The sequence below is a fragment of the Phycodurus eques genome, chromosome 11, assembly GCF_024500275.1.
Source record: "Phycodurus eques isolate BA_2022a chromosome 11, UOR_Pequ_1.1, whole genome shotgun sequence".
Taxonomy (NCBI): domain Eukaryota; kingdom Metazoa; phylum Chordata; class Actinopteri; order Syngnathiformes; family Syngnathidae; genus Phycodurus; species Phycodurus eques.
In genome coordinates, this window is record NC_084535.1 from 6,013,741 (window position 1) to 6,029,367 (window position 15,627).

Here is a 15,627-nt window from a genome sequence, read left to right on the forward strand (position 1 = left end):
TGTTCTGGGACATTTGGTTCTTATGAGGATGTCTGGGACGCTACATTGTGACAAAATGGTTCCTCTTTCTCTTTTTCCCTCCTAGTTGTGCTTGTAAAATGAATTATGTTGGATGTTGTAAACAACATATAATATCTGACTGTGTGTGTGTGTGTGTTTGTCTGTGCGCGCACGCACGCAGTTGTTTGTCATCGCCTTTGACGACGGTGAGCCTGTGAAGACGAATAGCACCTTGGTGGAGATCACCGTCCTTCAGCCCTCCCGCATTCCCATCTTTTCGCAGGAGGAGTACAGGTAAGTTTATTTTGACAATTCAACATGCTTAAATTAATATTTACCTACAATGTCAAATATTTACATTGCTTTCTTCTCCGAACTGCTCAGAAAACAGTCGGAGTCAGACAATCGTAAATGTTAAACCAGTTCTATATTTATGATGGCAAATCCTTGTGTGTGGTGAAAACCAGATTTGTCCGATCCACAGACTCAGTGGTTGTGATGTCAAATGGAACAATATTCAATTAAGAAGCGACCTGAAGCTTGTGCAGTTGACAGAAACATGTCAAGGTGCAATTGATTGTGTTGTGGTGTCCTTCTTCTATTTCTTCTTCTACCACTACTCTTTCTTGTTCTTTGTATTATCTGGCAGTCTGGATCAGGGGTCGAACAGACTAGCCGACTAGTCGACACGTTAACAATTATAATGATAATGACAATTAGAGCTTGAAGTCGATTAATCTGCAATCACGTTTTGTCATTAACAATACAGACGCCTCGCTGAAATCAACAGGGGGTCGGCTGGCGTAGCAAACTAGCAGCAGTGACTCAAACTTGCAGAAATATTTTATTGTCTTTATTTTAGCGAGCTTGTGTTTGGAGGTGAAACTGTGCACAGCAGTTGAGAACAGCAAAAATGACGTCATCGATTAATCAACGTCGACTCAACTGTCATTACCTTAGCGTCGTCTCCAAAAAAATCTGTAGTCGTTCAACCATTAGTCCTGTGGCACCCTGCTGATTCACACAGTTCTGTTTTGGTACTACGGCAGAAATCTACTTGGAGAGAAGACTTTTTTTTATTGTTGTTGTCTGTGGAGATATTGTTATACAGTAGGTGTGGTGTGCTTCGTTGGTCATCTAAAGCAGCGGTCCACAACCATGGGGCCACAGACAAGTACTCCTCCGTGGGCCATTTGGAACAGAGAGACAGAGCGAAAAAATATTTTACGGATAATTAGAGTCTGACAGAAGTTTTATTTTGAAAATCAGGTGCGTCTGTACACGTTAAACCATTTGTCAACAATGACTGAAGAACAAACGTTTTTGGAGCTTTTCTCAGAGACGAGCCTACAACTTCCAACAAAAATATGTATTTATTTATTTATTTGGGGGGGGGGGAGAGACAGCAGTCCTACTTAAAATGCTCGTTATTCGCTGCAGGTGAGTAAGTAACATACTTGTCAGGGTGTCATAGATTCCCATTACCCCAAGATGGGACTGGTTCGTTGACGAGAAACAAGCGCAGGGCTCCCACTCATTGCAACAACTACAGTACATCTAACACATTTACCACATTCTCCAAAGAGACGATAATTTAGCCTCTAACAAATAACACAGCCAATGTTGGCCTTCAGGTGCCTCACCACCATTGTGGCAACTGAATGTAATATTCATGAGGGTGAGCTAACCACTGTTTTTGGAAGGCAGAGACCTCTCGTCAATGCATCTCAACAGTTGTCGCTTTGCATCCCAAAAGTGGATAAATAGTTGGGTTTCCACATCAACACTCAGGCTAGAGTTGTCCAATTTAGCCAATGTGCACAAACTGACGAAGCCTGCTCGGAGGAGAGGTGAAACGTCTTCTAAGACAACTAGAAAAGTCCAGTTGGCTGGACAGTCAAAATTTTACTTTGTGAAAGCAGTCCGTGGCGCAAAGAAAGTCGGGGATTGCTGATCTAAAGTACACCACACTCTCGAAGAGCAGTAATAACTCACATGCAAATGTTTTCCTCTTCATGTGTTGGGCCTCTCACATTTTAAAAACCGGTTAGGATGTACCCCGCTTTAGTTTATTAAGAGGCTCTTTTGGCAGGATTAAGCAGCGACACATGTCAGAAAAGGCAATACTCATCTGTATTTCTCAGGCATGGTGATGGGCTCCCATGGGAGGCGGTGCTTGTCCAAGCGTGGTCCGACAAAAAGGCTGATGTTGCAGTGACTCAGGAGGACTCCACGAAGTGATTTATAATTAAACTACACATGGATTATTCACAATCCAGCTGCAGCGGCTTTGATGAACTCTCTCGTTATGTGCGAGCGCTGGCTTCGGCAGCATGTAATATGCTGCGTTGCATACTTGCAGTGGACACCTGTCTGAGGTGATTCCCAGAAGGCTGAGGCACTGGAGGACTGATGGCAAAGTTGGCTCCGACGGGGCTTAATGGGAGCGCTCGTTTTAAGTGGATTGATTTACGAGCTTGTGTGTCAGTCAGCGTAAGCAGACGAGCCGCCGTTAACAGAAATTGCCATGCTATTAAGCCTCGGATTGGCAGACTGAGGCATGCCACAGCCGTCAACACAATGACGGAGTTGCGTGTGTCTGTTGGCAAATATGCCCATCCGATTCTCTCTTGGGGATTTTCTGTATAGTTCCCAGTCGCGATATTAAGGATTAACCGCAGGATCTAATGCCAACCCACATAAGAGCTGTACAGTGGACCCACGCATACTTGCGGTTCTGCAACCCGCGGATTCACCTAATTACTGAATTTTTAATTTAAAAATGTTTTTTGCCCACATTTTTTATAATTTTTTGGGGTGGAATATCTTATCGTATATATCTTGTGTCTACCAGGCCTAAGATATTTTCCTCACAGGCATGTATAAAATGTTTGGTTCCATCAGCTAATGGCTAGCCTGCTAGCTAATGTCAGCTCTCCAGCTCGCTATCCATTTCACCTTTAACAGAGCACGTCTTTGCCATTAATCCAACCAACAGAAAAGTTAATTAATTAACAATTTCCTCAATGATCATGATAACTGTATCTGAGTTTCCACCGTGTCTATTTTTGACTTGCCTTTTGAAATAAATTTTCTTCAGCCTTACCTCACGTAACATCGTCGTTTCGACTGCTACCCTGTTTTCTCAACCGCTCTGCCTTGGTCAAATGATATGTAAAGTATTAGTTTACTTGTGGTGTGATTGGAGTTGCTGCCACCCAGAAGTATGTGGAACATCATGGTGATAAGGTCTATAAATCCTGATCCATTCCAACTCTTCCCACCCATGTTGCTCAGCTTTTTTTCTTCCATTGATAAACATGCACAGCGGTATCACTGCTCGCCGGGTCACCGATCGTCACTTTGCATGGCCGCGCTCATCCGACTCTCATAGAAGGTCGAGACCGGAAGCCTGCGTGTCCGGGGGAGCTGCGGGACCGGCTTAGACAATACTGAGCGGTCGCAGCAGCTGGCCCCGGCTGCAAATGATGACCCATGAAAAGCATTAGCCAGGTGCTGGAGCTTCTCCTGCCCAACCGCCGTCCCTCCTGATGTGGGTGGCCAATGCTTGCTCTTTTGAACGGAGAGCTAGCTCATCCCTCACCCGGGCTATTTCAACCCAAAGAGAACCAGCCGCGACCACAAATCACTCTGTAAATGTCCGGAGAAGCTCACGTCTGTCATCGCGCAGGCAGTAAATGACATGAGCAATCAGGTAAGTTATGCCCCCGGCTCTGAGGCACACAATCAAAAGGGCTCTGCTGGGTTTTGGCCGGCTTAATGATTTCTGCCCGGACTTTAAGGTCGCTCTCGTCCATCTGTCAGAGGGAAATGAAGGCCTCCCAGTCATTGTTAGCCACAATAAATGCCTCCGACCGCTGTTTATACTGTAGCAGCACACCTGCCATTTGTTGCGCAGCTTTTGTGATCACAGCAGCATGAGCTGGTATGTAAGCAGCTCATAAAAGAGAGTGCAAACAATCAAGTGGAATGCGGCGCTGTTATTTGTAATTGTCTAATGACTTTTAGAGGATAAAGGCGCTTGTTTGGGATAGATGGCTCAGATTTGTTTACCTGTATAAATGGACTAATACAAATAATAAAAACATGAAATTCCATGTCCTCTATGTAACACTGGCCAAGGATAAATATACTGTATGTACAGTGGGTACGGAATGTTTTCAGACCACCTTACAAACTTAGACTCTGTTATATTGCAGCCATTTGTTAAAATCATTTAAGTTCATTTTTTCCTCATTAATGTACACACCGCACCCCATATTGACAGAAAAAAAAAATGTAATTGTAGATATTTTTGCTGATTTATTAAAAAAGAAAAACTGAAATATCAGTAGCCAAGAGCAGGCCGTCCGGCCAAACTGAGCAATTGGGGGAGAAGAGCCTTTGTGAGAGAGCTAAAGAAGAACCCAAAGATCACTGTGACTGAGCTCCAGAGATGCAGTTCTAGAAAGTCAACCATCACTGCAGCCCTCCACCAGTCGGGGCTTTATGGCAGAGTGGCCTGATGGAAGCCTCTCCTCAGTGCAAGACACATGAAAGCCCGCATGGAGTTTGCTAAAAAGAAAAAAAAAAAAGAAAAAAAAAATACTACTACTACTACTAATCATAATAATAATAATATGAAGGAAATGCATGGTTGTGAATAAATATAATAAATATTAAATAGTAATTTCATTACTTTTTCAAATACGTTACACCAGCGAAGGATAAACATGCTAACAATAACATCAACAAAGACAAATAACAGTGAGACCTGGATGGGCGTGATTGGGAGGAACGGCCCCTCCGATCAGAACCCGAGCGGTGTTCTGTTATTGGACTTCTGTGGTCATCACGGATTGTCCATAACGAACACCATGTTCAAGCATAAGGGTGTCCACACATGCACTTGGCACCAGTCGCAGTTCGATGATCTACTTTGTGGTCGTGTCATCGGATTTGTGGCCGCATGTCTTGGACACGAGGGTGAAAAGAGAGGCGGAGCTGTCAACTGATCACCACCTGGTGGTGAGTTGGCTCCGATGGTGAGGGAAGATGTCGGTCCGACGTGGCAGGCCCAAACGTATTGTGAGGGTCTGCTGGGAACGTCTGGCAGAATCCCGTGTCAGAAGGAGTTTCAACTCCCACCTCCGCAAGAACTTTGCTCACGTTCTGGGGGAAACACCAACGGTGAGGGATGCCGTCAAGCTGAAGAAGGAGTCCTATGGGGCCTTTTTGGCCTGTAGGACTCCTGAGGCAGCTGATGGGTACCGGCTGGCCAGGTGGAATGCAGCTTTGGTGGTCGCTGAAGCAAAAGCCCGGGTATGGGAGGAGTTCGGTGAGGCAATGGAGAAATACTTCTGAATGGCTTTGAGGAATTTCTGGTCCACCGTCCGGCGTCCCAAGGAGGGGGAAGCAGTGCATCACCAACACTGTCTATAGTGGGGATGGGGCGCTGCTGACCTCGACTCGGGACGTTATGAGTCGGTGGCCTCACTATTGCATCTCTGCTTTTCGTAGATGCTGTGGTTCTGTTGGCTTCATCAAGCCGTGATCTCCAACTCTCAATGGAGCGGTTCGCAGCCGAGTGTGTAGCGGCTGGGATGAGAATCAGCACCTCCAAATCTGAGACCATGGTCCTCAGTTGGAAAAGGGTGACGTGCCCTCTCCAGGTCGGGGATGAGATCCTGCCCCAAGTGGAGGAGTTCAAGTATCTTGGGGCTTTTGTTCACGAGTGAGGGAAGAATGGAACGGGACACCGACAGGCGGATCGGTGCAGCGTCTGCAGTGGTGCAGACTTTGTATCGGTCCGTTGTGGTAAAGAAGGAGCTAAGCCGAAAGGCGAAGCTCTCAATTTATCGGTCGATCAACGTTCCTACCCTCACCTATGGTCACGAGCTGAAGAACAAGATCCCGGATACAAGCAGCCTGAAATGAGTTTCCGCCGCAGGGTGTTTGGGCTCTCCCTTAGAGATAGGGTGAGAAGTTCGGTCATCCGGGAGGATCTCAGAGTAGAGCTGCTCCTCCTCCACATCGAGAGGAGCCAGGTGAGGTGGCTGGGGCATCTGATTTGGATGCCTCCCGGACGCCTCCCTGGTGAGGTGTTCCGGGCACGTCCCATCGGGAGGAGACCCCGGGGACGACCCAGGACACGCTGGAGAGACTACGTCTCTCGGCTGGCCTGGGAACGTCTGGATGAAGTGGCTGGGGAGAGGGAAGTCTGGGCGTCCCTGCTAAAGCTACTGCCCCCGCGACCCGACCTCGGATAAGCGGTAGAAAATGGATGGATAGATGGAAGACAAATGGTATATGTTTAAAGGAAAATCCCAACAAGGATTAACATACAAAGAAAAGAAAGAAATTGATATTTATAAATGAATACATAAAGTTATGAAATAATAATTTGACTAAATATAAATATAATATAATATTTGTGAATAACACTTGAAACAGGTCAGTTACAGAATTAAAAAAACTATTACAGTCCTGCTGCTGTCTGATGCTGAATATCGCACATTATTTACTGATAAGCATGCTAACAATAGTTGGTGTGCTAGCCATGCACAATTAGCATTACGGATAATATCTACTCAAAATGTATTCTGTTGCGTAAATGGTCATGAATCTTCAATATTAAATTTGATACTTCAATACTGCACATAAGCCTTCCACAGGCATTATGATACAAATGTTTTGGGAAAATTGTCAGATTTACACATAATATGGTTAAGGAGCTTGATTTTCATCTTTTCCTGTAGCTCTCTTGTCCTCTCAGCTAGCAATCTCCTGTCCTGCCATTGTATTATGAAGTCGTCTAACGTGCTATCAGCTGTTTTGATCGACATCTCGCTGTCCTAGGGGAGTTGATGAGTGATTAACTTTTTAATCTCCTCTTTTAGTTCTTTGGCAGGCTTTACTTGTACTTTTAAGAGCATTAGCTCAATCGATCTTGTGGCATAACGTCTGTATCTGGTTGCAAACATCGTTATCATTTTCATCATTACCACTGTGAATAATACTGTTTCAGTTGATTTCTGTCTCCTAAATTGAAATTGTATCCGCACATCATCAATATACAGTGTTTTGGGTCAAAAGGGGATTAAAGTTCCAGTTCTTAAACAGCAATTTTTCATTTTTTTAATCAATTATAGAGGCTTCCAATGGAGTTTTTTTTCCATCATAATACAACTATATATATGAAAATATAAAATAATAATAATATAATAACAATAATTTACTCAGATGAAATTTAATTACTATACAATAATAAAAGTTTAAAAAAAAAACAGCGTAAACTGCGACGCCAACCAATGAAAAGAAGACAAAAAGAGGCCACTACATACATAGTATGAATAAGAGTGGAATAATCCCTACTTGGCCTTCGCCCCTGCACAAAGTTTTGTGGAAATGAGTTGAGTCATTTTTGCATAATGTTACTGACTAGTGCCCGTGTATTTTTTAAGAGTACTATAAAGAAGCCAGATTATGCATTTTCTTCTCAATTTAAAGCGTTCACAGTTGTCTTAACAAAAGGTCTCTGACATTCCATGGCCAAATTATACAAAGGTTACAGAACAATTTTAACATCCACTTGTGACACGCCACTTGAAATGTCAGCGTTTTTTTCCGAGTATGGTTTCTGTTACCATGACAACATGGGGCAAACTAGGGGCGTTGCGACAAAGCGAGGCCTACTCAGTGAGGCCGACTTGCCGACCCCTCTTGCGACTATTTTTCAAAAATCCAGCTAGCAACAAAGCCATGTTACTTTTTTTGTGTGTGTAGACTTTCTCCATATTAGAACAGATGTTCACCACTTTGCGTCCAGCCTGCAAATGAATGGCGCCGTTGCAAAGCCACCACTGGCTACTTTAAACCATCTGCTTAAAATTAAAGACTGGGCGTTGAAAGATTACATCGAATTTAAATGAATGTCCTGGGATGGAAGTGCAGAATGGCTCGTTCAGACAGAATGGCTCGTTTTTAGAAAACGACAAGATTACCGCCGGGATTACTTTTCTCATTGCATCTTTCCCGTAGTGGCCAAAGAACAAAATAACAAAACCGTCAAACTCTGGTTGAGTTAAAACACAATGACAGGAAAGCTTAAGCTGCCAGATAATGACATGCCCAATGGTGACACTGAAAACATCAATTCGATAAAACATTGTTCTTGTCAACAAGCGTTTTGCACACAAAATGTAAAGGAAGGGGGAAAAGCTTTCAACAAGTTTTTATTTTAAAAAGACTGATTTCAGCCTCTCAAATGTGATTACTTTCTGATATACTTGGTCTTCCATGAAAGTAAACTTATTATCTTTTTGTTTTAAGCAAAACAATATTCATGGTCATCAGCTGACTTAGAAACACTGATCAACATTTTTGCCTGTTCCCTGACACGTCATGAATCAAACAGTAACCCAGTCTTTCCCAAACTACTGTATATACTTGCAAAGTATCATAATATCGTGACTAAAAAAATATATTTTTTTAAAGCCAGTACAGTACATACGTATGTTAAAAGTTCAGTTGTATTTAACTTTTAAGTACAATACATTTGCAGTGAATTCTTTGAGAACTAGTTGTTTTCAAGCATTTATTGCATTATAATTTGTTATTTCACTTTTATGTGTAATACATATTAATTGCACCATTATTTAAGTACAGTGTGTAGTTTATTTTTATTTTATTTTTCTATATGTAAGTGCAGCATTAATGTTCAAACTGTGCATAATGTTAAAGTGGCTTACATTAATGCCTTGTTTTTGATGAACCCTTGGGCCCACTACCATACTGTATTCTAATGTTGGCAGTAATCGAAGACCTATTTTTAAAATCTTTTAGGTAGCACTTCCTTTTCAAAGCTTGAGAACCACTGCTTTTAAACCCAACAATGTGAAATGAAAAACAATATTGATAATCAGCAAAGCAGCATAGGAAACATGACTTCTTAAAAAAATGTGTATTTGAATATAAATGCATCTGTGATTTATGGGCTTCATGCCAGAAGCCAATTTATGTCTGCGACACCTCAGGCGGGATTCAGCTCGTTAGAAGGAGAATTGTATCTCCCTGCGGGCGAGGCCTCCAGATGGCGGATGATTTAGTCGGCCGCTATAAAACACGCAGACTGTTTGTATGATGTCACGACGCATCGCTGGCCAAGCTGACCCAGTGGTCAATAATAATAATAATAATAATGATGATGATGATATTGATCTCATGTCATGTGGGGGTCGCACGCACCACGATGACTACGCACCGGTGGTCGTGATTTTTCATTTTGAATGCGTGCGTTTCGTTCCCATCGGTGAATGTAGCTCTCCTTACAATATTTTTCAGTTCTGGATCATTACTCGCATGCATTACCAGGGTGTCTGCGGACGCTTAAAATGTCTTCAATTAGATTTTTCCAAAAGTGCGGCCTTTATTGTCGCTTAAAAATGATCCTTAAACATTAAATCTGCTGTTCAAAGGTCTTAAAAATGCCACAGACACAATAACCAACTTTTCTAAAACTTCGTAATTAGTTTGCAATCACCATAAAAATGTTTTAGACTTGCTTTATAGCCCAGTGGTCACATTTAGTGAAGGCGAGCTGTTAAATTTGATCAATATGGCCTACAAAAATAAAAAATTGTAGTTGAGAAGTTGTAAATGCAGGGGGGTGGGGAGGGGGCAATAAAAAAATCATGGTGTTATCTAATTTAAGTCAGTCTGTGGCGAGTATCCCGTTAATCCTAATTGTTTGAGATAAACCCCTAATGTGGTCTCTAGTTACAAATATCTGAGATTCCATATTGATCGGGAGCTTTCATTCAAACCACACATTTTAAAAAGGGGGCCAAAAAGTCAAGAGTGGAGCAAGCTTGTTTTTTTTTTTTCGCGATAAATCTTGCTCTCCCCCCAAAGAGTTGCAATCTTGGTCCCTCTTAATTTTCTAAGGTGATGGTAATCCAAAATATATCAGCGCTGGACGCTTTACCAGTGTGCCTTGCATTTCATAACTGGTTGCAGATGGCTGACGCATCTTTGTGAGCCGTACAGTGAATGTAAAAAGTCTACACACCGCATTTTTAACGCTAGATTTTTGTTTAATAACAACAACAAAAAATTAGTCATTTCAAAACTTTTTACCACCATTGATGTGACCTCGAACCTGTGCAACGCAACTGAATTTTGTTTCATCTTTTCAAAGGGGGAAGTAAAAACAAGCAACTGAGAAAGAGTGGTTGCACAAGTGTACACACCCTCTTATAAATGGAAGTAATCAGTCACATTCAGACATTTCCGAAATAGGCCTATTTGCATACAAGCAATTAAAAAGACCATATTTTGTCCCTTTAAAAGGCCGAAACGTAGCTTTTGGTGCACATGCAGTAAAATTGTATCTCCCCACCACTAATAGTCATCACAATAAAATCAACTATGATGGTAAAAAGTCATGAATTATTCTAAATTCTGTGATGAAATATGCATCAGCATAGCTAGTTTTCTAACAGCATAACAAGCCTCATTTCCCCTTCGTACCGTAGTTCATTATGAGGAGTCATCCAAGTTTTGTGGAGCTTTCAGCAAAAATGGTGTGTAGCTTCCTTTTACTGACCGAAAGAGGCAATTAATAATATTTTATAATAATATCAAGTAATGATAATGCATACAATAAAGAGAAAGTCATAGAATAATATTCCAAAATGGTTATTATCCACCCCTACTCCATTATTCAGCTCTTAACTCCTACATATCAGAATGAGATTATTACATTTTCTTATTACAATAATGTTCATTATTCTCATTCTTTTTATGTTTTTAATAGGCTGGAAGGAATTATGGTTGGTGCCAGGTGCTCAAACCAGAAAAAAAGGACACCCATCACCAAAATTATTCCGAAGTTTAAGAAAAAACGAACTTGGTTAAATTCGAGTCACCAGCTCGTAAACATAAGGTGCTAATGATTCCTTTATGACCCACAAAGCCTTTGCTCCAGGTGGTGAAGTTCTTATGTGTTCATAAATGTTGGAAGCTGAGTTAGAAGAGTAGGACTCATTTTTATACAGTTTCAAATCAAGGAAACAGTGTAATGCTAATTTGCTGGCATTACATTTAATTTATCAAAGGCTGGCAAGCAAGGTGGGTACATTTACTTTGAGTGAAGACCAACATTTGACTTTTAGATGCAGTCTAATACTCATTTTCATGATATTGGGAGGTGTTTCTAACATTCTGGAGACAGATTATGTATTTTTTTTCACAATTTATAACAGTCGTAACAGCTTTTTAGGGGCCAGTTCCTGTCCCATGCATGTGAGCCACCCCTTAGCCGGCCGGCCTCATCTCCTGTTAAGCCAGTGGCGAATTCGGCTTTCGTTACTATGACGACCAAAGGCGAAGCCTGAACTTTGCGACCAAAGATGCTTTGCGAGCTGCCCTTTCGTCATCTCACCGGCAAGTGTATGCTTAATAGGGTGGCTGGATCCAACCAGGGAGTGTGCGCATAATAACTGGCTGGATCTCACCAGTGAGTTTGCGCGTTCTGTTGAATTGACTTTTTTTCTTTTTTTTTTTTTTTATGTCACACATGATGGGTGGTCATGCACTCCAGAGACCTAGAACAATTTGCATACAAGAAAAATCCAAACCCATGGGTGCCGCTTGTTTGGATTAGGTGTTCCCAGCTGTCAATTATGGTCCCACTATTTCTGACCTCTGGCGCCCTGTGTGCCACTCTGCAGTTTGCCCTCCAGCCATCAGAAATTGCTTTGTAATTGAGTGCAATATTTTATTAGCGTACACCGTTTTTCAAAGGTCACTGTGCTAATTGAGGTGCGGGAAACCCAAAGATTATGCAGGAGGTGTAAAACTGGTAGTGTGTAAAGATAATAATTACCATGGTTGTATGGAAAGCCGTTTAAACATTTATTCAATATCCTTGATATCCATCTTAAGATCCATGTACTAGTACTCTTACGTATTACGTATTACTTTTACATATAAGACAATTCAGTGCACTAGTAGAACGACCAAGGCTCCCGAGTAGAACGAACGTGTCCGACTAGTAATGTTTTTTCAACTAGTGCCACTTTTGGCCTATGCAATTAAAGCTTACTACTAAACTACTGTACAAGCCTCTTGGACCCTGCTAGTAGCACCAAAGTGTCCTGTAATAGTAGCGTTACTCGTGCAGCACTAAGGTTGTACAGTATACCAGTCCTAGAAAAGTACCACGATACCTCGTCATCAAAAATGAAATGATACCATGTATTTTCAGTACCAATGTTTCTGCGCTGTTTGGCACATAGCCAACAGTTCTCCAAAAGAGAGGCCAAGGGCGCTTGCTTCAAGCTGTTTATCAGTTACTGCTGCAAAATATGTACAGTTTTTTTTTTTGTGTGTGGAAAGAATGAAAGCCAGACAAGTGCGCTGTTATTTAAGCACCAAAATGTTCTACCAAATCGCATTTCATCAAACAAAAATTTGCTAGGTTAATGCTAAATTATGATGTCAAACATCATAGAAGGGCGAATGGAAATTGGCATATATGTTACGGTAATTGTAAACCTTCACACAACTGCTACCTTTTTCAGTATCAGTACCAAGGTACTTTAGGAATGCAGCCATATGGGGGACACAAGCCAGTGCAAACTCCAGGCCGGTCCCAAGCCCGGATAAATGCAGAGGGTTGCGTCAGGAAGGACATCCATCTTAAAACTTTGCCAAACAAATATGAGCGTTCATCCAAAGAATTCCATACCGGATCGGTCGTGGCCCAGATTAACAACATCTGCCACCGGCGCCGTCAACCTGCAGGGCGCAGGTGGAAATTCATCTACTGTGGGTCAAAGTCGAAGAATAAGAAAAAGTGGAAAGCGGGTTCTTTAGCAGAAAGAGAAGAGGAAAGCACAGAGCCTAGAACTGAATGTGGGGACTTTGAATGTTGGGACTATGACAGGAAAATCTTGGAAGTTGGTTGACATGATGATTAGGAGAAAGGTTGATATATTGTGTGTCCAGGAGACCAGGTGGAAAGGCAGTAAAGCTAGAAGTTTAGAGGCAGGGTTTAAATTCTTTTACCATGATGTAGACGGGAAGAGAAAGGGAGTGGGGGTTATTTTAAAAGAAGAGTTGGCTAAGAATATCTTGGATGTGAAAAGAGTATCAGATCGAGTGATGAGGCTAAAACATGAAATTGAGGGTGTTATCTGTAATGTGATTAGTGGCTATGCCACACAGGTAGGGTGTGACCTAGAGGTGAAAGAGAAATTCTGGAAGGAGCTAGACGAAGTAGTTCTGAGCATCCCAGACAGAGAGAGAGTCGTGATTGGTGCAGATTGTAATTGACATGTTGGTGAAGGAAATAGGGGTGATGACGAAGTGATGGGTAAGTGCGGCATCCAGGAAAGGAACTTGGAGGGACAGATGGCGGTAGACTTTTACAAAAAGGATGCAAATGGCTGTAGTGAACACTTTTTTCCAAAAGAGGCAGTGACCTACAAGAGCAGAGGTAGAAGCACGCAGGCGGATTACATTTTGTGCAGACGATGTAATCTGAAGGAGGTTACCGACTGTAAGGTAGTGGTAGGAGAGAGTGTGGCTAGACAGCATAGGATGGTGGTGTGTAAGATATCGGGTGCCAGTAGTGTGTTAGATAGATGGAAAGAATACTTCGAGGAGTTGATGAATGAGGAAAATGAGAGAGAAGGGAAAGTAGAAGCGGCAAGTGTGATGGACCAGGAAGTGGCAATGATTAGTAAGGGGGAAGTTAGAAAGGCATTAAAGAGGATGAAAAATGGAAAGGCAGTTGGTCCTGATGACATTCCTGTGGAGGTATGAACGCATCTAGGAGAGGTGGCTGTAGAGTTTTTGACCAGCTTGTTCAATAGAATTCTAGCGCGTGAGAAGATGCCTGAGGAATGGAGGAAAAGTGTGCTGGTCCCCATTTTTAAGAACAAGGGTGATGTGCAGAGCTGTGTGAACTATAGAGAAATAAAGTTGATGAGCCACACAATGAAGTTATGTGAAAGAGTAGTGGAGGCTAGACTCAGGACAGAAGTGAGTATTTGCGAGCAACAGTATGGTTTCATGCCTAGAAAGAGTACCACAGATGCATTATTTGCCTTGAGGATGTTGATGGAAAAGTACAGAGAAGGTCAGACACATTGTATCTTTGTCGATCTAGAGAAAGCCTATGACAGAGACAGAGGAACTGTGGTACTGCATGCGGAAGTCTGGAGTGGCAGAGAAGTATGTTAGAATAATACACGACGTGTACGAGGGCAGCAGAACAGCAGTGAGGTGTGCTGTTGGTGTGACAGACGAATTTAAGGTGGAGGTGGGACTGAATCAAGGATCAGCCCTGAGCCCCTTCCTGTTTGCAGTGGTGATGGATAGGCTGACAGATGAGGTTAGACTGGAATCCCCATGGACCATGATGTTTGCAGATGACATTGTAATCTGCAGGGAAAGCAGGGAGCAGGTGGAGGAACAGTTAGAAAGATGGAGGCATGCACTGGAAAGCAGAGGAATGAAGATTAGCTGAAGTAAAACAGAATATATGTGCATGTATGAGAGGGGTGGTGGGGGAAGAGTGAGGCTACAGGGAGAAGAGATAGCAAGGGTGGAGGACTTTAAATACTTGGGGTCAACCGTCAGAGCAATGGTGAGTGTGGTCAGGAAGTGAAGGAACGGAGTCCAAGCAGGTTGGAACGGGTGGAGGAAGGTGTCAGCAGGTGCGTTATGTGACAGAAGAGTCTCTGCGAGGATGAAGGGCAAAGTTTATAAAACAGTGGTGAGGCCAGCCATGATGGACGGATTAGAGACAGTGGCACTGAAGAGACAACAGGAAGCAGAGCTGGAGGTGGCAGAAATGAAGATGTTGAGGTTCGCTCTCAGAGTGACCAGGATGGATAAAATTAGAAATGAGCTCATCAGAGGGACAGCCAAGGTTCGATGTTTTGGAGACAAAGTTCGAGAGAGCAGACTTCGATGGTTTAGACACATCCTGAGGAGAAATAGTGAGTATATTGGTAGAAGGATGATGAGGATGGAGCTGCCAGGCAAGAGAGCTAGAGGAAGAGCAAAGAGAAGGTTGATGGATGTCGTGAGGGAAGACATGAGGGCAGTTGGGGTTCGAGAGGAGGATGCAGGAGAGAGGCTTACATGGAAAAGGATGACGCGCTGTGGCGACCACTAAAGGGACAAGCCGAAAGGAAAAGAAGAGTACTAAGGTACTTTAGGGTGGTATAATATTGAAGTCAGAACTTTGGTATTGTGACAACACTGCAGCACAACAGTTTGCAAAGTTTTCCTACTACTGCATGGGGTAGTGGAAAAAAACTTTACTCGTAAGACACAGTCGTTCTGGTAGTGCCCTAGTCATTCTACTAGTATGCTGAATTGTCTTACTAGGGAGGACTACGAACGTACTAGTTCATGGCACCTTAAACTTGATATCAATATAGCTTAAATTGTAGTGCTATTGGTGCAGAAATGTCAACTAGTTTTGCCTCACTAGTACTATGTAGTTGTCATACTACTATTCTAAAGTTGTCCTACTAGTGTGCAGAAATGTCACAGTTGTTTATTTTTTACTAGTAGTAACGTAATATGAGTGTAACCTAGTCCTTTTAC

The 15,627-nt window shown here is 42.5% G+C and overlaps 1 protein-coding gene across 1 annotated transcript in view; it reads left to right on the top strand.

Moving 5' to 3' along the window:
* Nucleotides 1–15,627, top strand: part of LOC133409479 (protocadherin-15-like) — a 220,203-nt gene that overhangs the window by 158,904 nt on the left and 45,672 nt on the right. The window contains exon 25 of the mRNA XM_061689538.1: nt 182–294. Coding sequence (XP_061545522.1) covers nt 182–294 — 113 coding nt within the window. The remainder of the gene's footprint in view (nt 1–181; nt 295–15,627) is intronic.